This window comes from Leuresthes tenuis, unplaced genomic scaffold (assembly GCF_036924035.1).
Source record: "Leuresthes tenuis unplaced genomic scaffold, fLeuTen1.0.hap1 SCAF_4, whole genome shotgun sequence".
NCBI lineage: Eukaryota > Metazoa > Chordata > Actinopteri > Atheriniformes > Atherinopsidae > Leuresthes > Leuresthes tenuis.
The window spans coordinates 17,771,613-17,794,106 of NW_027325358.1; the positions used below are offsets into that span (position 1 = coordinate 17,771,613).

At 38.4% G+C, this 22,494-nt stretch overlaps 1 protein-coding gene across 1 annotated transcript in view; it reads left to right on the top strand.

Moving 5' to 3' along the window:
- nr3c2 (nuclear receptor subfamily 3, group C, member 2) overlaps window positions 1–22,026 on the top strand; it is a 75,151-nt gene extending 53,125 nt beyond the window's left edge. The window contains exons 5-9 of the mRNA XM_072384892.1: window positions 3,089–3,430; window positions 5,111–5,255; window positions 9,690–9,820; window positions 17,579–17,736; window positions 18,472–22,026. Coding sequence (XP_072240993.1) covers window positions 3,089–3,430; window positions 5,111–5,255; window positions 9,690–9,820; window positions 17,579–17,736; window positions 18,472–18,627 — 932 coding nt within the window. The 3' untranslated portion in view covers window positions 18,628–22,026. The remainder of the gene's footprint in view (window positions 1–3,088; window positions 3,431–5,110; window positions 5,256–9,689; window positions 9,821–17,578; window positions 17,737–18,471) is intronic.
- Window positions 22,027–22,494: the final 468 nt, after the last annotated feature.

Consider the following 22,494-nt stretch of genomic DNA (forward strand, 5'->3'; position numbering starts at 1 on the left):
TAGCAGCGTTTTAGCCCGGTGAGTGAGGAGGTAGGGGTTCAACAGTTCTATTATTCCATATTTTAGCTCTAATGCTACGTAACTGTTAAGTCTCCAAGTTTCATTTTCTCTATTCAAACAGAAAGTAGAAAAGATATTTTCTTTGGTAATAACAGCCTGTGTGGTCCGGACTGGCTCAACTGGTTCTTCTAACTTGGGCTCAGCTGCTGAAATGGTGAAACCTCCAGTTGAATAAAAGAAAAGAAAAGAAAATGTTATGCGGGGTAAAATCTAAACTATTCAAGAGCATGAGGAGAATGAATAAGTTCGTAGGAGCTGTTTTTGTGGGAAGGAAGGCTCCCTTGCCTGGTGATGAATGTTATGAATAAGGGAAGTATTTAAATAGTTAAAAGTGTAAGTGCCTAATGCATTGCCAGTTCTATATGTGTATTTTTTTTCTCATGACTGATTTAGGGGGAAATACTGCGAATAGTTATAATCAAAAAAAAATAATCAAAGGTTTAGTTTTCGATTACATCCGTTGTAAAATCATGGCCCAACAACAAAGTGATTCCACTGACCACTTTCTGTTTTATGTTCCCGTGCTAACATGGAGGGGTAAATACATTTTTAAAATAAGGTGTAACTTCAATGATAAAAAAAACACATGTAAATAAAGATATATATATATATATCTATGTATTATTCTCAGAATAAGAGTGGAAGAATTAGGCACTAAGTTAAAGCAAAACTTGCGCCAGAATTAAACTTTGGCCTTTTTGTGAATGTACGCGAGTCGAACATTCCTTTTAAAAGCATAATTATGATGGATTTTGTGAGATCAAGCGTAAATGTTTTTGGGGTGCAATTGCCTTTTTAATGGGACATTATAGGGCACTCTCAAGTGTCGCATCAAACTCGCTATTTTTAAAACACTCGACACAACACGAAACTTTCTCCGTATGTAAAGACCTGGGTCTCTACACGCTAACCCGAACATAGGTAACATTTTTGTGTTCTATTGAAATAAAGGTTTTAAACAACTCATTTCTCGCTGTCAGAGTTTCCACTCTCCGCCATCTTTGTAGTCCAAAACAGTCTATCGGCGAATGAATGGACTCAAATGAAGGCAATCCCATGAAGTTGTTATTGCAATGAAACGCATACATTCACAAAAAGGCCAAAGTTTAATTCTGACGCTAGTTATGTTATGAATTAAAACTGTGGAGGTGGACACGCTCTTAATATCTGCCCCGTTTTTTTTGTCTTTTTTTATTTTACGTGGCCTGTATGGCAAATGATAAACTATGTGTTGTAAACAGGGACATGTAGGACTACTCTGCCATATTCACTTCACCAAAAAAATTAAAAATGGGCCAGCAGCAGTCATTTCACTTCTATTGCTTTACTTCAGGGAATAAATGTTAGGCACAGAAAGGGGTGCAGATTTTGAACACTGACCTGCAAACTAAAGGTTTGGTACAGCTACATATTTATGGATTTTAAGTGAACTCCTCTTTATTCCTTCCCCCCATGAAAAATTGGACAATTATTGTCTGACCTTGCTAGTCTGTGGGCCCAAAGTCTCATTTGTAAAATGTCTCTTGAAAGCGGTGATTAGCTGCACTATCTTCAAGGTTGTCTGTAATTGTGGAAACAACCTTTTTTCTACAGTTTGCTTCATTGACCTAAAGAATGAAATATTCCAAATGTTTGTTATGTAATGATATCAGGAATAGCAGTAGTGTAGATAAGCTGCAGAACATGACCCATATTAATATGCCTGTGACCAGATGCGTCCAACTGAGTCAGATCTGGAGAGTCAGATTTGCAGAACACTGCTGAATTCAGTGCACATTAAAGAGGATTTAGAAGTAGACAAAGTAAATACTGGCTGAAAAATTGGTTCTATTGCATTGCCAATGAGTGTTTTTCCCCATAAATGGACCTTAACTCCACTGCATTGGACTGCAGCTGGAGACAGTGGTCCTAGTTCTGCTCCTCTGGAGATCTGCTGTGAGCTGGAGCGCCAGTCAAAACGGCCTATGCAGCAGGTGGAAACCACAGACTGCTTTCCAACTCCATGAAATTGGAGACTTTTTTGTATATTAAATCGAAACAAAATGATAGAATTATCTGTCAGACTCTGCTTGGTCATTGATACTGATTACAGTGTTGATGCTGCACAACCTGTGATAAAAGACATAGCATCAGGTTCAGAGGGGAAAGGTGGGGCTGAGAGCACAGAGACAAGAGAAGTTCAGTGTACACATTATAAGATTATATATTTTACAATAATGATTTTATACTAAACAAAATGTAAAAACAATTGTATTCTTTGAATAGCAGTTGTTTAATGCAGTGATATTGGATAGTTTTGGTGATATAAACATACAAAAACCAAGCTTAGATGAAATGAATCGACTGCTGATGTGGTGAAACATGGAGAGCCACTTAGGAGCTCTGTACATAGAATCAAAATTTCTATCTCAATCCCGAATTCAGGGAAATATGTTTTTGAGAGGAACAAGGCTAGTTGGTAACCATTGACTGAATTTCCAAAATACTCCACTCACATACAGCCCATTTATGGTCATAATACAGTGGCCAACTCACCCATCTCTCTCATTATTACAGCCATATTCTTTTATTCATTTATTTATTTACAGCCATATTTTTACTCTTAGGTCATAGCAAAGAGTAGAAAAAAAAGCAGCACTTGCAGTTGAGAAAGAACATCGTGTATTATCTTAGTCAGCACTGTGAAAATCAACATGATTTTGAACAATAACTTTTAAGAAAATGTTGGAAACTAGCTTGGATGATTTGCAACTAGTTAATGCAGACAACTGGAGCCTGATATGATCTGATGAATAAATGCAAAGATACAAAACATAAAAAGAGTGAAGTGGCATCTGTATTCATTTTTTGACCTTTGTCTGGCATGCTAGCTAAAAAACAGCAACATGTGAAATGCACTGTAAATCCCAACATCATAATGAAAAAAAGTATAAATAGATAAATAAGTATCGATAGATTTACACCATGAGAAATGTGAAAAATGCCACCATCAACACTGCATTACTAAGGTCTGTTGTGCTCCCCACAGCGCGAAAGTCCAAGAAGTTGAAGCTGAAGGGAGTCAGCGAAGACCTGCAGGGATCTAAAGATGGCCAAATATCCACAGGTGGCGTTGGAGGCGGTTACCTGTCTTCAGAGAAGGAGCTGAATGCCAGTGCTGCCAATGCCCTGGTGCCCCATGGGCCTGGGGTGGTCACACCTTTTCTGCCACCCTCCATCTGCAGTGTGTTAGAGCTGATTGAGCCTGAAGAGGTGTACTCTGGCTATGACAACACACAGCCTGACACAACTGACCACCTGCTGTCCAGTCTCAACCGCCTGGCTGGAAAGCAGATGGTACGCATGGTGAAGTGGGCCAAAGTACTTCCAGGTTAGTGTGCAGCCGAGCAGAGGGCTGAGGCCTAAATGCTGTTTTTATGAGGAAACTGGTGAGAGAATATAAAGGTGCCCTCAGTTATATTTGGAAAGTAAGCAAGGGGTTTAAATGAGATTTTTAAAGGTTACATTTATCATATGCAGTCAAAGTGTTTTAGGCCGTGCTTTGCTTTGTGCCGTATGATCACCCCTCATGCTTTTAAAAGTCAGTAAAAAGGCTTCAGGAAGTTAATTAAATAATCATACATTTCATTGCAATGAAATGTGTTCTATCATGAACATCCCAACTATATAACCAGCTATTTTTTTGAAATTCTTAATGCTATTTTGTTTTAGCAATATATTATGGCAAAATGTGATCTAAAAAAATCTGTTTTATTTGTTGAGGAATCAAAGAAAGTGTTAAGTGGTAAATAGCGTCAGTTTTATCAATGTAGGGATGTTAGGGATGTTTTTGTGTAGGTAAAGCATCAACCCCTGTACAGACTCCATCTACAGTATGTGCTGGAGTTGAAATCAAGCTAAGATGCAAACATCTTTCACTTCTTTCACTACTGGTTTTGTTAGGATACATGATTTTCATGTTAAATATTAGGCAAGGAAATTATTCTTTAAAGATTCAACAAGATTACAAATTAATCCTATTTTACCATTAAATAAATTTAGGAATTGAGATGAGGATATCCAAACAGAGCTCCTTCAGGTCGCTGCTGCCAGATTTTAAATTTGACAGAGCAGATATCTCATTATATTCTCTGCATATACCACATCGCAGGAAGAAAAAAGACGTTTGAAAAGGGATAAACAGGTTCCCCCCATGATGCCACTCAGTTGTAGACATAATGAAAGGTGCCTCACAGGTAGATCTTTGAGCCTGTTTAATTTGCTGTATTGCAAATATTTGATACCTCTACGGTGTCTGCTTGCCATATCCGGACATATAAATAGAAGCCAGACAAAAGGGTCAAAATGAGTACCTTTGACTTTCAGATATGCCACCGCCTGTGTTCGGTTTACATTTGGATGTGACAGGGCTAACACTCAGGGAAGCATGGACCAGCGATGTCAGTAACAACAATATGTTCAATAAAAGTCTTTTTCATTTCGTAAGAGCTGCATTATTACCATCTACCTACTTTCACTACCATACTTCAAAAGATGTCCATGAGCTAGATATTTGACGAATCTTTTCCATAGATATTTCTCTAAAAAATACTTTTTTTCTGGCAGAATTGGCATGTATAGAGACAGAAATAGTTCCTAAACCTTCATAAGTCACTCGTGTGTCCTCAGTTGGCTTACGTTTTGCATGAGGAGGAGGTTCTTGCCAGAGTTTGATTGAGAGTTTGGCAAGTTTCCCATTTGACTCTATTTTGGGAGCTTCATAGACAACATGCCCACGACCACAGGCCTTGTGAGATTTGCATAAAACATGATTGGGTGAATACTCGTCACTGGTTATCATGTTGACACAAAACCTGGCACAGAAACACACACTAACTAGTGTAAACACACACATACACACATAGGCCGAGGTAGATAGATGAATTTGGCACATTTTATAAATCCAAATCTATTTCATCAGTGCCTAGGTCTTGTCTGAGACATTTGGACACAATTTGTTGTTATCTCATCATCCACATCTCTGTGTGCTGTTTGTGTTTTTTTGTGCTAGGTTTCCGGGGCCTGCCCATTGAGGACCAAATCACCCTGATCCAGTACTCATGGATGTGTCTGTCCTCCTTTTGCCTCAGTTGGCGCTCCTACAAACACACCAATGGACAGATGCTCTACTTTGCTCCTGATCTCATCTTTAACGAGTAGGTCCACACTTCCAAACCTGCAGGAAATCACACCCATGGCTCTGTTATTAAAGTCTCCCTCCGCTAAAAAAAATCAAGTTTTTAACCTTGTTAATATGTCTATGAGATGTTTTTTTTTCTTTTTTTTTTTCGGATTTTTGTTTAGAAGCCATGGAGCACATCCTGCAGTCTCAGAAAGTCAGCATCTATGTTTCATGTGTTTGAATGCGTTGTAAGAAACCACTGAAATAAGAAGCTAATGTGAGCTGAGAAGTTATCACACACTAGTTTTAGAAGGCTGAGTGAGGAGCCATGGCTCTTGAGCAGACATGACAGGCATTGTCATCTGCTGGTGTAGGTGTGAGTTGGGCTAAATTAGCACATTTTAAGACCACCATTCAGCGAGTGAGGAAAACACGTATTGATATAAGCTGCAACATGTCAGAAGACTCGTATCTGCCAAGCCTTTTATCGGTATTTACATTAATAGAAAATACATTTTGTATGACCTTTAACATAGTTAAAAAAGCTTAATGTGTTTTTCAGAGTGGTTCATTGTTTCACACTGTAATTGGTTGACAGGTCACGCCTGACTTCATTGTGTTTACTGGCTTTTGCTGTTTTCAGTGGCTCATCTAATGTTTATTTATGCATAAGCACAAAATTTCATCAAATTCAGAGCAAGGGGCGTAATTTCCACCTGTGCTATTTTAAGCAATCCTTTACAATAAATTAAAACTATTTAGATTTAAATATTTTTTTCTGGTAATTACGTTGCTTTCTAGATGTTGTGATGTACTTTAAACAAGGTCATAATCTTGCGGCAGAGTTCAGCTTTCCAAGGATGTGCTTTCTGACGGTTCTATAAGTGCTGGCATAGATGATCAAAGCCTTCCTGGAGCACTTGATCTGTGGGAATTTGTATGAACATGAGGGCAAGTGGAAAGAGAAGGTACTCTATATGGGCCTTTAATCTGGTTGTAGCTACAGGCCATAGCCGCTGATGAATTAAATGTTATACAATTAATCAAAGTGCAGAATAGTAGCCTCTGTAGGCAGCTAGCTGTAGAGAGGCAGGATCGGTTAGGGTCAGGTTTAAAAGCTCCAACTAATAGCTTATGAAAGTCAGTGTCATTGGATTAGTTTGTCCCAAATAAATGAATAAATAAACAGCAGCCGAAAAGTTACTTTGCAGTACAGCCACAAACTCTGTGTGCCTTTGTTTTATATCACTCTGTACTTATTTACAGCAGCTGTTTTTCCAACGAGAAATCTTCTAGTTCGCTAATCCATTAAATGCCAAGTGAATCACACTTCATTAAGACTTGTGTGCCGTTCTGTCAGATGACTGAACAGTTTTTGGAGAAAATCTGATTTTGTCGTAGATGCAATTTGGAAAGTGCTGTTTTGAGGATGTCCAAACACGGGACAAGAAATCTATAATAGAAGTGCTTTCAAATGAGAGAAGAATATGTAGTCATTAAGGAGATTTTTCTTTTTTTTTTCACTCCATGGTATGGTGCAGTGTGATGCACTTTATATGTAGTGAGTCAGTCCCAATAACAGATGGGCCTAATGTTTAGCTTGATAGCAGAGAAGATGTCGACTGGCTGATGATGGCCTGGATGTTGGTGACATGCTTTCTACGCTGTCAAGATGCTACCGTCTTTTTGCTCAAGGTGCTTGCTGTTACACAGTGGATCTTCAGGTCATTGATCACTTTTTCAAATATAGGGCCAAAAAAAGGGTCCATACTTTTACGAAGTCCAGTTAATTTGTAGCAAAGTGGACAGTGTCAGCTTGTTTCCATAGCAGTTTTGCATTTATTGGTCCATGGTTATGAATATTTTTTTTTAAACTATTCACACATGCACCTATTAGACTTGGATCTATCTGTGTGCATTAGTGTTGGAAACCAGGCGGCTTTTTTACATTAAAGACCAGGTAAGACTGCATAATGGGTTTTATTAGATGCTTTCTCAATTTTTTTTCAATTTCCGCAGTGCCCGTAAATACAAAAATAAGCATATCAGAGGCTGAACCAGTTAAGACTTAACAACAATATTTTATTCACAGAACATAGAAAACATAAGAAATCCCTGCATGGGCACAGGAACACAGCCAGAAATCATTATCTGTGAACACAGTTCACTGTGCCATCCACCGATGCAGGTTAAAGCTCTATCACGCAAAGAAGATGCCATATGTGAAGCTGTTCCAGAAACACTGCTGGCTTCTCTGGGTCACAGCTCATTTATAATGGACTGGGGCAAAAAGGAAAAAAAAACTTTGTCTGACCATGGAAAAGTTTTTTCCGTGGTCAGACAAATCAAAACTTGAAATTCTTTTCGGAAATCATTAACATTACTTGCTCCGGATAGAAGAGTAGAAGAGCGTCCAGCATGTTTACAGTATTCAGTTCAAAAGCCTGCATCTCTGATGGTGATGCATTAGTGCCTATAGAACTGGCAACATGCACATCTGGAAAGGGACCATCAAAACTGAAAGATATTTATACAGGTTCTAGAGCGACATATGCTCCCACCCAGATGATGTCAGCAGCATATTTTCTTGGTAGAAGAGTGAAGGTTCTGGACTGGCCTGCCTGCAGCTCAGAACCTTCACCAAAAGAAAATATGGCACAACATACACAACAAAGAAGATCCAGGACCGTTGAGCAGCTAGAATTCAATATCAGACAAGAATGGGGCAAAACTTCCTCTGTGAAAGGTCCAACAGCTGGTCTCCTCAGGTTCCAGACGTTTACAGACTGTTGTTAAAAGAGATATGATGGTACACAGAGGTAAACATGACCCTGTTCCAAACTTTAAGACATGTTGCTGCCATCAAACTCAAGATGAGCTAATATTTTCATTTAATAATAAGGTCTCATTTTTCAAAGTTTGCTTTATTTTCTATGTTCTATTGTGAACGAAATATTAGTTTTTGAGATGTGCAATTAATTGCATTTTGTTTTTATTTCTATTTCATACAGCCTCCAAAAATTTTTGTATTTGGGGTTGTTTATTTGTGGATAGATCGCGCTTTGACTAAAGTTTTATTTGTCCTCAGTTTTGTGCTCTTTCCTGAAACTTTTAGCTCAGATGTTGAGAGAGAGTTCAAGAGATAGAGAGAAACTGTGTGAGAGGAAGACAGGCTTGCAGAGATATTAAGTAAATGGGAAAGAGAGAAGGAAAGAGAGAGTTTGCTGCTGTGTTTTCTTTCCTTCCCCAAACCAGCTGCTCATTTTGGGCAGTGATTCAGCAAAATTGATTTCAGGAAGAGCAAAAGACAGAAAAGGAGAGAGCGAGAGAGAGAAAGGGAAAACGTGTGGAGACTTTAGAAACTTCAGCCCAAAGTTGTATCAAATGTTATTATCCCGCACTTTGCAAAACTAGCCACATACAAAGTGCTGCTCAGGAGGCAAACAGGTCTGCTCAGACTTTGTCACAGTTTATTTAGTGGAGTAGACAGCTGTACAATAAATATCGTAAAGTGTTGTGCTGTCTGATGCTTTAATGGGAACATTATGCACTCGTTTCCAATCAGCTGCTTCTGGTCCCCTCTATTGAGTGTTTAGTCTGGCTGTTATCAGAATTATTTCTACACCTTCATTGCCAGTGGAATGATGTGGTTTCTAAAACTCCAACATTTCTCAAGTCACGGCACAAACACTTTATTCTTGATGTGATGGTGATTTACGGAATAGCAGAGAGAAGAGCCATACAAAGCAAGAGAATATTTGGCATCTGCAGAGCACATTTTTCATTGGACTGAGCTTTAGCCCCACCACTGTTTCTTTCCTGTGTTTGTGAACTCTGTGACGTAACCAAGATGATTGTACTGATAAAATGTCTATGAAAAAGAAGGGGAGTGAGGCAGTATGGGCGTGACGAGCATATTGTGCACACTTATTGTTGTAGTTTTCTGTGCATTGCACATAGGTCTGTTAAGTAAATATGTACATGTGTAGTTAATATTCTGTATGTTCGCTTGTGTGTCATTGTCAACTCAAATCTGTTTGGAGTCACTTGTCCCTTCTTAAAATGTTACTATGGTGACTGGGGTTACATATAAGGTCTTCTTTCGTCTGGCACAGCTTTGGTAGAGTGGTGCATCTGTGCTGTGAAACTGTATGCAGCACTCTGCAATCTGGGGGGATTTGGTATTCTGCTCTTAGCCCAGACAAGCAAGATCCTCCTCTGCACCGTGTGGAAACATAGTTTTAGTGGACTGAACTAGCTTGGTAGGAATGGAGTGAGGAAGCCAATTATTTCTGGCGAAGGTAAAAAGGAAGCAGACGTAGTGAATAACCTGACGATAAATGTAAAGCTGTGTATGGCTGAGTGGGTTCTGAGCATGAACTGTGGCTAACACTAATCCAGCCTAATACAGTTATTGTTATCAAAAGAAATGCTATATTTGGGAAGCTTAAAATGTTTCTTTTTGCAGGGATCGCATGCGGCAGTCAGCCATGTACGATCTGTGTCTGGGCATGAGGCAAGTAAGCCAGGAATTTGTTCGATTGCAGCTAACCTACGACGAGTTCCTCTCAATGAAAGTTCTCCTGCTTCTCAGCACAGGTAGGCGACAGGCTATAGACCTGAACACAGGCTCCGACATGTTCTTCACATAACTGCCCTCACTCACACAGCCATTTGGTGACTATAGGATACACTGTGTACAGCATTGTTTCAGATGGAGTTGTGTGAATAAAAACAGAACCAAAAGGTGGTACAAAGAGAGCAGATAAAAGCTGACATTAAAAAAATGTGATAGTTTCTTTAGAAATATGTGATCATTTGAATTTGATTCAACTTGTTTCAAGAAAGTCTTTTCAAGAAAGTTGCATAAAGCTAAACAAATATCTGGCTGAAAATCTCTTATTTGATATGTTAACTTGCAACAGATCGGTAACAAACTGATGTAAAGAATGGAAAGGGTTACCCCATCATATCCTCAGACATGATTATGCAGTGGAAATCACTGCACTGACTCAGAAACACATCAGAAAGTTTCTGTCAGTGGACACAACTCAGTCACTGCCTGCGCAAATGCAAATTAAAACTCATACAAACAGAGAAACAGGATCCAGAAACACTGCTGGCTTTTTGAGGCTCAAACGCACCTAAGTTCACTTCACTCTTAAATATATTTCCTGTGTATTATATTCAGTTAAGCAGCATTCTGCAGCCTGTCTTCTTTTGAAATGCCCTCAACATTACCAGGATGTAATTCAAGTGGACAAATGTAAAATATTCTGTTGAATTATTTACTTCAACATATTTTGCAGCCTGAAACAGTTTAAGGCTTTTAGTTACTGAAATTTGTTGAAGAAAATGTCATTTTACCTGTAAATTGTTTGAGGTGAATTTACCTATTTTAGCTGCCATAATTTGGAATTCTATGCTCCAAATCTCCCCACATCTCCCTCCAGTCCTAACTAAAAGCACACATTCGTAAGAGCATCCCTCCTGGCACCCGCAAACACTTTTTTATAAAGTCGGTGAGATCACAATCCAGTCTCATTCCTTCTAATCTGTTTTCACAAAGATCACAACTGTGAAAACCGACTTGATGTTGCATGTATTGGTGGATGCAGTGGCATATGTGCCAATAAAAGGCGATAATGTTATGTAGTCAAATATGTGTCATGACTCTAAACTTCCACACTTTTAGTTGTGAGTTAGTAGCCACGACAGTGTAATCCTAACTGGGACATAAGGCTTTTCAGGGTCATGAACATCTCATCTGGTCTCCTTCTACAAGACATTAATTTCCTTAATATGGATAAAACTTTATGCACTTATTTTTAACTTCATCTGCATCAATTTATGCAAAGGAAACGGCCAAATCACAGCAGCAACTTTTACATTTCTTTTTTTATTCGAGATCTCTTGCAGACTCTGCAATAAACAGACAGTTAATTACTCAAAACCTGCCTTTGTGTGCATCGCACTGGAGGAGTGTCACTGCTAACTGAGGTCACAACACTTTAGGCCAAAGCGTGAGGCTGCAATCCTGAAAAAAATGCAAATGGGAGTGAGCGTCTCTGGGACTCACTTACTTTTGACACTTGATTTCGGACACAGAGAGCTCATTTTGTTAATGGCTGACACGATCTTCAAAGAGCAGTGCAAACTAATGTGGGGTCGCTAATCAGCTGCAGGTAATTTACTGACAGCACTGTTACATGTAAAACTACAAACATTGCTTACATTACAGCTACTGAAAAAAATGAGGCTGAGAGACTACCTGCTCAGTTCACTGGATGAACTCCTACTTGTGTATATCAAAGGACTTTGATCTTTGGTTTAATGACACCGGCATATCTTAATGTTTGATAAAAGCTTAATGCGTTGCATAATGAGAAAGACATTTTTAGTTTACCTGATAACCAGTTATCACTATCACTATATTATCTCTGCCCCAAATCGTCTGAACTATAGGAATAGCTGTTCTGGCTTGAAACTCATGCTTGACTTTCCAGAGAGCCTTCTGGACATTTGGACACAAAGTATTCCTCTTCATTCTTCCAGTCGGTGACCTCAGGATAAAGAACAAATCATGTGAAAATGCAGACGCTGATATCCCAACTACAGAGGCTCTGCAATGAAAAACTAGACAGCAACAGCAAAATTTCTGCATACATTGTAGTGTAGTATATAATGCAAGACTTCTTCTCCTTTTGTGCGCATTTGCTTTAACCTTATTCTTATTTCATCTTCCTTGATCTGCTAAATTAAATTTTTTAAAGCAGTGTTACAGTATAAAAGGCATACAGAATATTAGATACCAAATAAAGTCATACCAAAGCAATTACTCTCAATTATGTCCTATGACCGGCTAGAAATCTGTGTTGGTGTATTTCTCTATGGGAAAACTCGCTCTGTTTGTATTATACTAGTTTTGTTTCGGGTTTTTTCTTTCTTTTTGTGCTCTCTGGTTGCTTTTGGGTTGCAAACTTGGGGCAGAGGACGTGTAGACATCAGCCAGTGACAGCGTGTAGATGTGAGAACTATGAGAACAGAAACATCGGTTGTGCCACACACACATTCACCCTTTGTTGGCAGAATGAGGAGTTTCACATGAAATCTGCTGATCCAGCACCTTCCCATCGGATTGTGTGGAGGTGTGGATATGTCTATTTGTGCTTTAGAGCTTAATCATTGTGAAGAAAATCTGTAAATTAGGATTTATTCCTCTGATGTATTGCTTTGTTCTGTGAATGCACACAGTCTGCCTTTCACTTCCCTGGGGGGAGGAGGTTCAATGTTTCAAAGGCCGCACTTTAAATCAGTAACCGATTACTATGTCTTACAGGGAAAAAAACAAAACAATAAATTGATAAATTAGCATCATGTTATTTATGGTAGAAAGTAGGAATAACTGTAAAAGGTGTCCTTATACAAACAATATTTTCTGCTACCGTTGCAAACTAACCAAACTAACATGTTTATAAAGTAGTTATACCTAAATGTGACACACTGCTACGTCTAATGATGTAATATCTACTGTAAAAGTACTCTGAGCCTTTTCTTTGAAACTTTGAAGTTCATTTTACTGTTAACATATCTACTAGTTCTATGGATTTTATTAGCAAATCTATCATCTTCGACTGTTTTTTATATATGTTGTTGTTTTGATATTGTCACCTAAATAAACATTCTGAATATTTCCTCTGTCGGTTTCAGACTTCAAACCTGCAAAACCTTTAAGATTTCATAGTGTTATCCATTCACGCAGATCATATTACATGAAAAAGGGCGACATATAAAGAGGAGAAGTTTTTCACTACATTTGTTATTACAGGGACATATGGGAGAGGCAATGTGAAAGCATTTCCCTGATTTAAATTCTAAAATCAAGGAGCTCTAGCCGGTTAGAGCTATTGGGGGTTCAGGAAAAATGAAGAGCCAGAAAACGGAAAGAGGAAGAAACCTGTAGGGAAAAGTTTAATTTCAAGAGTGAAATCCAACAAGTTGAGAGAATGAGCTGGTGTTTGTGAGAAAGAGACAGGTGCACAGCTATAGGGAGAAGGAAAGAGAAGACAAAGGGAGTGGTGGGATGGCAGAGCTGCTCCTTCTGTTGCTGTGGCCTCCCTCTCCTCATCTCACTGGTCCTCTGGAGGTTTTCCAGAGAGCCCTGCTGTACTTAATAAAGGCCAGTCAAGCACCAGGCACTGCTCCAAGACCTGCTATTTTTCTGCACTTCCTTGAAAACCCAGCCTGGAATTTATAAAGAGAGGGTGTGGATAAAAGAAGCAGGGATGCGGAATCAAAACAGGATAAAAAAAGAAAAAAAAGAAACAGGCGCTTCGCAGTTAGTTCAGTCTGCTGCGGTTATTGGATTTGGTCAGAATATTACAGTAAGATATGAGGGATGGAGAGCAAGAAAATAATCATCCAGCACTTCCATTTCTTACGTCTGTTCCAAAGTCCACTTAATGAAGTGACTGAATTGTATGGAGGTTTGGCAAAGCACTTGAGAATATTTTCAAAAAGAAGTCGTCCACTGCACAATTTTTTGGAACGCTGCAAGAGCCTCTTTTAGTTGCAGTCGTTCAAATATAATGCTTGCACCTTGTGAAAGGAGTAGCAGTAGAAATGTTTACAGAGGAGGTGTCAGAACTTGTCAGTTGAGCAAGCGCTACAGAATCATGTGTGTGTGTCTGTGCCTTTGGGCTGGTTTGTAAAAGTGTATTTGTGTGCTACATAGGGTGAGTAAGTGAAACACTGGGGAAAAATTGGATAAATAGAGAAAGAGACAAGAGCCGTTATTCCTCTCTGACCTTGGTTAAGGTTTCACTGAGCCTGCGGTGTCTCATGACCCTATTTGAATTTGGTACAAGAGCAGTGGCCCGTTCAAACCAGTTACACTCTGCACCTCTTCATGAACACATAGAGTATGTATTCCGAATATTTTCTTTTTTGGTTTTTCTCTCAAAGAGTTGATAAGCCTTATTCCAGATGGGACAGGTGAACAGTGTATTTACACGGGTGACATTGGCATTCCATATGACTTATTTTGCTGCTAACCACTGAAAATCTTGAGAAAAATCCCTCTAACCAATTGTCTTTTTTTCACGATTATTAAATCTGATCACCCTAAACCTCTTAAATGTCCTGCTGTTGCAGTATAGCCAGGGCTAGATGCAGTATAGCCAGGGCTAGCTGCAGTCTTCCTTAATGAGCAGCATCGGGTATTAAATTAAAAGTGAGAGCCACCCTGTTTGTAAGGTATGTACTGTACAAGCAACCAAAAGCAGGAAGCTGTGTGTCCTTTAACAACATGCCTGCTAATGACATTACATTGCTGCAAGAGATAGAGCATCTTTATTTTACGTACATTTGGAAAAGAACTCTCCAGGGTTTGTGGTAAACAGAATAATGTAGCCATCTTCGCAGTAAGTAATAGTTGAACTGGCTTTATACGTACAGACAAAATCAATTTGACACCAATTATGGTGGTATAAATGCCCTTTTTGGGGGCATGGATACACCCCTGAATGCCAGGTCAGTTTCTAATCAGGGCATATGTGGGTCAGTGGGAGAAAAACAAAAGGTCCAAATGCGGTCTTGGGTTTTAGCACATTCTCATCATGTCAGCCATGAAATAGCAGAGAAGTCACAGCCTCTGCACCAATCAGGGTACATTCTGTTTTTATTTCTGCTTTCCTTAGCTTCATGTATGTTAGGCCCAGAGGTGTTTGTGCATCAAAGTACGATGAAAAGGATTACATAGAAGGAGACAGAAAGAGAGGAGGAGAGCAAGGCAGCCAAACACAAACAAACATGCATCCACTGAGTTAGTGACCTACAATGATGTGTTCTCAAAGACCTGCAATCCTAACTGACAAGACACAGGCTTTTTGCCTATGGCTGTCAATGCTGCAGAATTCAAACAGGTCCTGTCAGTTGCTAGTTTTTGGTAGGATTCTTACAAATGGTTTATGTTTATCTGAGACAGTCAGGCTACTCAAAAGCACAGCAGAAAATAAGCTCATTTAATGTGTGAAGGAGGTGATGTTGGTCTTTTCAAGTAGTAGTGCCGATGATTGTACTTTCTTTTGCAAAAAATAAGTTTGAGGGATTCTAAAACCCCTAAATGTTCAATTCATAAATCACAAACACCATGGCCCCCTCTTGACATGTTTTGTCATGTCAGATTCTTCTGTGAGTGCAGATTAAAATTGTGTCAAAGGTCAGTGTCATTATCTCTCTGTGATTGGAAGATTGTTTGACATCTGTGACAGACTGGCTATTTTTCAGAGGTGGCTCATTCTGATGTATATCAAAGCTGCAGTTGTAAATTAACACAAAATTATTCCTTAAATTACAACCTCAAACCGTGTGCATTTTTTATATTTAAGTATTGCATGTGGTGTATACATTACATAGTTTGCCAAAAGAAATAAACAAGTGACATTAAATGTCAATGAGTTATCAGTTTAGTCAGTTATTTAGAGAAATACCCAGGATGATATTGTTCTAGCCTCACTAATCTAAGAATTTACTGACACTTTAAAGACCAAAACATTGCTAAATCAGGTTAAATGAATAATTAAAAAAACACCATTCCTTGCAGCTTTTAATAGATGAAACAGCTTCTGATAGCTTACAAACTGACATACCTCATTACAGTGATGCAGGAATTGCATGCATATTGCAGGTACCAAAATGGTGTACAAATACTCATCGTCACCTATTAGTCTTGCTTGAAGTTCAGGTGAAGGCGTGCCTGCTGAGAAGCAAGGTCTTTATTCATTTGGCTACCGGCAGCAGTGTTAAAGATGTTTGGCAGACTTCCATAGCTTTGACTTTGTTCTCTTGCACAAGATACTGTAGACATTTCGATGCATCCTCATGATATAGTTACGGGATCTTATTCTTCACAGTTGTCTGAGTTTCCATCACACTTTCTTTTAACAGCGAGTGCACTGGTGCCACAGTGCAAATAACCACAGTGTGAATTAAGCTCGTACTTATTTAATCGCTCTGCTCACCGAACAAAGTGCATGATCAATGAGGCTTGGTTGACAAGATTATTAAACCCTTTAATTCACATTAGTGTTCTTTTTAGCAGTCACTGTTGTTGAGAAGTTTTAATCAGCTTCTTTCCATTCACCAATCGTCTCTCATGAATCAGTGGCCACAAATGAATATGAATTCCCACTTGAAATGGTACAAGTGGTAGTAGTGAGCTGTTAAATAGGCTTGATTGTCAGTACTGATAGAATGTCCAAAAAAGGCTACTGTGTGGGAGTTGAAGCATAATTCAACGAGCACCTCTAATTACCCTTTACATGGTTACACATTTCTGCATTAAAGGAGCACACTGGTGGTTGTGCATTTCTTGGCCCACTTACTGCAAATCATGTTAAATGAGTGTTTGCCAGACTTTTTTTGGAAGGCAACAAGCTTACTCCAAGTTACTGACAACTCAATGAAATTTTGAGCGATGAGTGTTTCCCTTGTGGCATTTTTGGGGGCTCTTGAGCAGCTGAGAATAAGTTGTTGTCTACAGAGCAGCTCTGCAGACTCTTCTCTAAATGTCTGACACTTTACCCTTTTCGGAGTGTCTTACTCACATGTCATTTTCAAGTGAATATCAGGTAAATAGAAAACATTGCACTATGGATTTGCCATTTTTCCAACGAAAATGATAAATGAAATTATTTTTGGATATCTGATTTATTATTATTAAAGTAGCGACTAACTAACCTGATAACATCATCAATACTTACCCAAAAACATACAGTCAATACTATATTTGATTTAATGATTTACTGTATGATTAATAATTGTTTGATTATTTTTTCTGCAATATCATTTGCCATCTCGGTGCAAATGACATATAATTTAATTTAATGGCATTTTCTGGAAAAAATTGTCATTAAAGAAGCATACTGCCACAGTATGAGATGTTTTTTATGATTTTTTGACAATGAAAACTTTGCGATATTTTAAAACATTTAAGGATGTTTAACTGATAATATGTTGCCATAAATGCATAGCTGATGTTTTGCGTATTGTATTATTTTCTAATACACTCAAACTCTAATACGGCCAACTCAGTGTTCATTATAGGAACAGTCTTCAAGCTAAATCACATCAAAATTTGGAAAATAACAAAAAATAAAATGTCCATTGCTATCCCATTTTCTTAATAAATAAATGTATATATAAATGAATTAATGAATAAAGAAATAACATGAATATTATGTGATAATGATCTTATATATTATCAATATTATTATTGTTTTTGCGAATATTCTGTAGAGCTATATAAGTGTTGTCTCTAAATCCAGATGATGACAGAGGGATTTGTCTATTTTCCAGTTCCCAAAGAGGGTCTGAAGAATCAGGCGGCGTTCGAGGAGATGAGGGTTAATTACATCAAGGAGCTTCGACGTTCAGTGGGAAAAGCAACCAACAACTCCGGCCAAACCTGGCAGCGCTTCTTCCAGCTCACCAAGCTGCTGGATGCCATGCATGATGTAAGTATCCTTGGCCCGTGTGCCTCTCATGTGCCACTTGCAAACAGATCTGCACAGGCTTCCCTTGGCAGCCTCACGTGTATGTCATGCCTTCACTCTCGGAGTGAAGTGTCCACCGGCACTTTGGGGCTCTGATCTCCCAGGAAATGTTGAGTGAGTAAAATGGCAGCATAGTGGTTTTGGTTAAAGCTTTACTTAGTGGTTCAATGGAGCTGTGTGGTTTGGAATAAGGATTATTGCATCCCACTTTCTCCCTGGGGGAGGGGGGTTATTTTGGACGTGGCAGTGACCAGGCTGCACTGGTGAATGGAACAGAAGGGGATCAATACCAGCTTTCGGTTTATTGGATCAGAGCACAGAGTGGTCACTGTGGGGAATGTGCTAAATCACTGTTTTTTTTTTTTTGCTATGCATTGGGTCAATGAGTGCATGGGGAAAATGACGCATGACGGAGGTGAGAATCAGAAAGTAAAAGGTCAAAGAGATAAGTTGATAGAATTCTTTGACACTTAATGACCCTGAATGAGGTTAGTGTTGCATGAATGACCTTTTTTCTTAAAGACTGCAGAAAACAAAAGAAAAAATATCAGTGGTGCCCCCAAGTGGTGAGCATATAGAGCTGAAAATACTAATGATGCAGACAAGCTTAATTAAATGTAGAAGAACATATAGATAATAAACAAATGTTACAAATACAGAATGTTTCTTATTAATGAACATCTTTGTGATTTACAGCTGGTTGGGAACTTGCTGGACTTCTGTTTCTACACTTTTCGTGAGTCCCAAGCACTAAAGGTGGAGTTCCCCGAAATGTTGGTGGAGATCATCAGTGACCAGATACCAAAGGTGGAGTCAGGCCTCACTCACACAATCTACTTCCACAAGAAGTGACTTGCTACACAGCTGGAACAGAAACGACATTAAGAACTGGACAAGAGGAGAAAGAAGTTCAAGGAAGTGAAAATGTGCAATGAAGGCTCGACCTGTGTTGGTCCACACCCCGTCGTCCAGTATGCCAGTGTCCCCGTCTTGATTAAGTTAAGTGATGTGGTGACAGAAGTGAAAAGGGGGGAAGGATTCGACCCTGCAATGATCGTATGCGTTTCCGAGCTGTGAAAAGTTTGCGGCACGACACAATGAGAAGGACAAATATGACTCAGCATCCTGAAGTACGCCCATGCACCCCTGCCCCAAAGACAATAACAGTATTTTCTATGGAGATAAAGCCATACATTTCTTAGAATGCATTAGATACATCCATTACACAACAAGAGTAGAGGGAAATTGATACAATTCTGTCCACATGCCTTCACAGGAACATACAGATGCACCCCACACACACTAAAATGAGATTCTCTCACAAATCTAGAGAAGAGATTTTTGCAAATATTAACTCCAGCTTATGCAGTCTTTCACAAATAACAGCAGTAGGAAAAAATTTGCCAGTACTAAGATTAGCTTTGTAGTGTAGCATCAAGACTACATGGCAAAGGACTTCACGAGGAGAGACAGAAATGTAACTGTATGGCATAAGGTCTATTTAAAGATATCCCAAGGGCTATACAAGCATTATCATAAGCTAAATAAAATACATACAATCTAACAAGTCCAAGTTTTAATCTCAATCTGTATCATAACAGCCATCATTCACATTTACATACTGAGTTTGTTAAAGTTTGAAAATGTGTAGTAAAAACAATCAAAACTAATATGCAAAAGTGAAAAGCTTAAGCTGTTTTGAAATGAATATGTCTCTTCAGTGTAAAAGGAAGCTTGCACACAAAACTCCCATGTCATAGAGTCACTATTTTAGAGATATTATGGTTTAGAATTAAGATTATATTGAAGCAAGATTTTACCTTTCTGCAAAAAAGGTCAGAAGTGCTACAGGATGGAAAAATGCATTTAAGGAAACAATTTCAGAAACAGTCGGCTGGCGATGGATTTGACTGAGGTGTGTCCATAGTAATAGCTGTCATTTGTGTTATCGCCAGAGCAGCTGTCCAGATGTCTGTTTTTACTCACAATGAAGCAAAACCAGCCCTTTGTGAACCAACACTTATCTACTCTTCCCAGAAATAATAATAAAAAAAGCATTTTATAAATGTGTGTTGCAAAGGTTTAGTTTTTGACAAGCCAGTCATTTTACATTAAGGTGCTTCATTTCTATAAAGCCAGGCAAGACATAACATGTACAGTAACTCGTAGACAGTCCATACAGTACGATATATGGACACAAATTTAAACACACATACTCTGTAAAGTTGATATTATCCAAAATGGAGCGTTACTCTACAGTGCTTACAGCTAACGCATTAATACCAGGCAATGTACAGGTATTAACAACTTCTTAGACACATTCTATTCAGCTGTTGTACAGAAGATGTTTTAAGGTACATGAGTGCTTGATGAAGAACAGAGTTTTGTGTTGGTATGATCACCTTTCCTGATGTAGTTTATTTCTTTGGTCTTATTTTGGGCCAAGTTCTACTATTTTTCAGTATGGCAGGCCCTGTCTTCTGGACCATTAACTTGTCTCACACCCCGCTGGTCTCTGGATGGTTGTGGAACACTACTGTGATGCTACTGAATAGCGATAGAGTCGCTGGGGAAGAAAATGAATGTGTGAGGAGATGCGGTCATTGTTCAGTTATTGTGCCCTGTAAGTGTGTATTTACATGTGTGTATGAAGTGAGTATGACTTTGGTTTGTGTGTGTGAATCTAGATATCTTTTTTTTTTTCCTGGCAAGCATGTGAATAGTCTATCTGCTTTTTCAACGTGGATATTATATGCATATATGTTGTAGGTTTAGCCATATCCTGTTTCCACATTTAGATTTGCACAGAGGAGATACAATGTGAAATGAGGCATTAGTGCAGCTAGCAGGATTGTCTGCTTCTTTAAGCAACTGTGATAATGGGGGGGGGGGACACTTTCTGCATGGTCACCCAGCCTAAAGTTAGACAACATGACATCAGTAGCACAGCAGGGTGCTAGTGAACTATATTTGTGGCCTGAGCTCTTTTAATAACGCTGCTGTGCCGCACTATGAGCTCTCCTCCGTGGTGGTAATTGTTTGAAGACAGGTGGGATAGGAGGGATAGGTGGTGCTGGACTCACAGTGTCATTCATAGTGTACTTAAATAAGTAGACAGGTGATGGGGATTGGAAATGGGGAACCTTTACTTCTTCTTAAGAAAGGGTTGTCAATATTGGGAGTGTAAAAAACAGGTTTTTACCCCCCCTCCCCAAATTTATTTTTTCCTTTTAATAAATTTGGAAAGAAAAATATCAGATGGATGTGTGGGCCTTTTCTCAGTAATACGTTAGCTTATATAGGCCCAAATGTTAAACAGCTCTTTTGGCAGCATTGGCACTCTTCTACTATGTTGTAAAAAATCTAAATCTAAAAGTATTTTGAAGTTACCCAACAATAATGTTCCCCGCCGCAATAATTTCGGACAACACCTGATCAGAAAGGCCTCGTTCTATGTAATTTTTTCCATCTTTGTTGTGCCCTTTTGCTAATCTCTCACTTTTTATTTTGCCCCCCTTTTTTTTTTCCCCTTTTTAAGGAATAAAAAACTGTCACTGTCAGTGGTTCATAGGATGAATGGGAAAGTATTTTTGAGAGAATTATATTTTGCTGGAAAACAATATTTAAGTACTTTGTCTAAAAATGATATCTTTTTTGTAAAATGAATTGTTATTGCATGCTTTTTGACGAGATGTTTACATTGTATTTAAAAAAAAAAGGGAAACTTGTGCCTTTTTATCTCACCTGATTTACAATTTTACAGTATATATTGTAAATAATACAGCAAGTCTTTATGTTGAGTATAGTATAAAACATTTCTACTTTAACCATCTTGTTGAAATATTGGAGAAAAAAAAACAATGTGTTTCCCACTCGCCATGTTCTGTGTTTTGCGTCACAGAGAAGAATCTACAGTAAGGGTTGGCACCAAAAAGGGCCAAATAGAGAAATGAATGTATCATAAATAGTGAGAGACTTATGAAACTTACTACCTGAATGTTAGAGAGAGATCATTTATTATCTTCTTATTAAGTAAAGTTATTTTATTTTGCTTTCTTTCTTCTTTTTTTTACTTTTTGCATCATTGTTCACTTGACTCAAAGAAAAAGAAAAAAAAAGAATCAAAAAGAATTTCTTATTTTGTAACAAAATGTATTAAGTGATGGATCCTTGTTGCTGTTGAAATGATTTCCTAACTCATGGCGGTATTGTTGATAAGCACCACAATAAAAATCAAGAAGTCACAAACTATTGAAACTCGTATACATGAAAGAAAGTTCTTGAGTTCCTAGTCTTAAAATACAGATTTGTGCACACACAAAACAACATGAAATCTTGACATCTTGTGACTGTCTTTTGCACTAACTGCCAAAACAAGGTTCAGCCACAAAAGAAAATAATTAAGACTCAAAGCGGGGTTATGTAATAATCTTATCAAAACCTCTTACAACCTTTCTGCCCTTGGATTTTTTTCCTTTTTTTTTTTTTTTTCTGGGCACAGGTCTTTTGAAATAGTTTGAAATACACTTATTCTCTGCATAACTGAAAGTTGGATGAGAGGATTGGTTCCATTAAATGTGAAGTCACAACAACAAACATGTAATTACAACCAAAAGATGGCTATTAGAGACATTTCTTCTTCTTCCTTTTCTTTGTTTCTATGTGGGTTCTTTCAGCAGTAGAAAACAGTCAGAGCACTCTCAGTTGGGAGAATCAGGG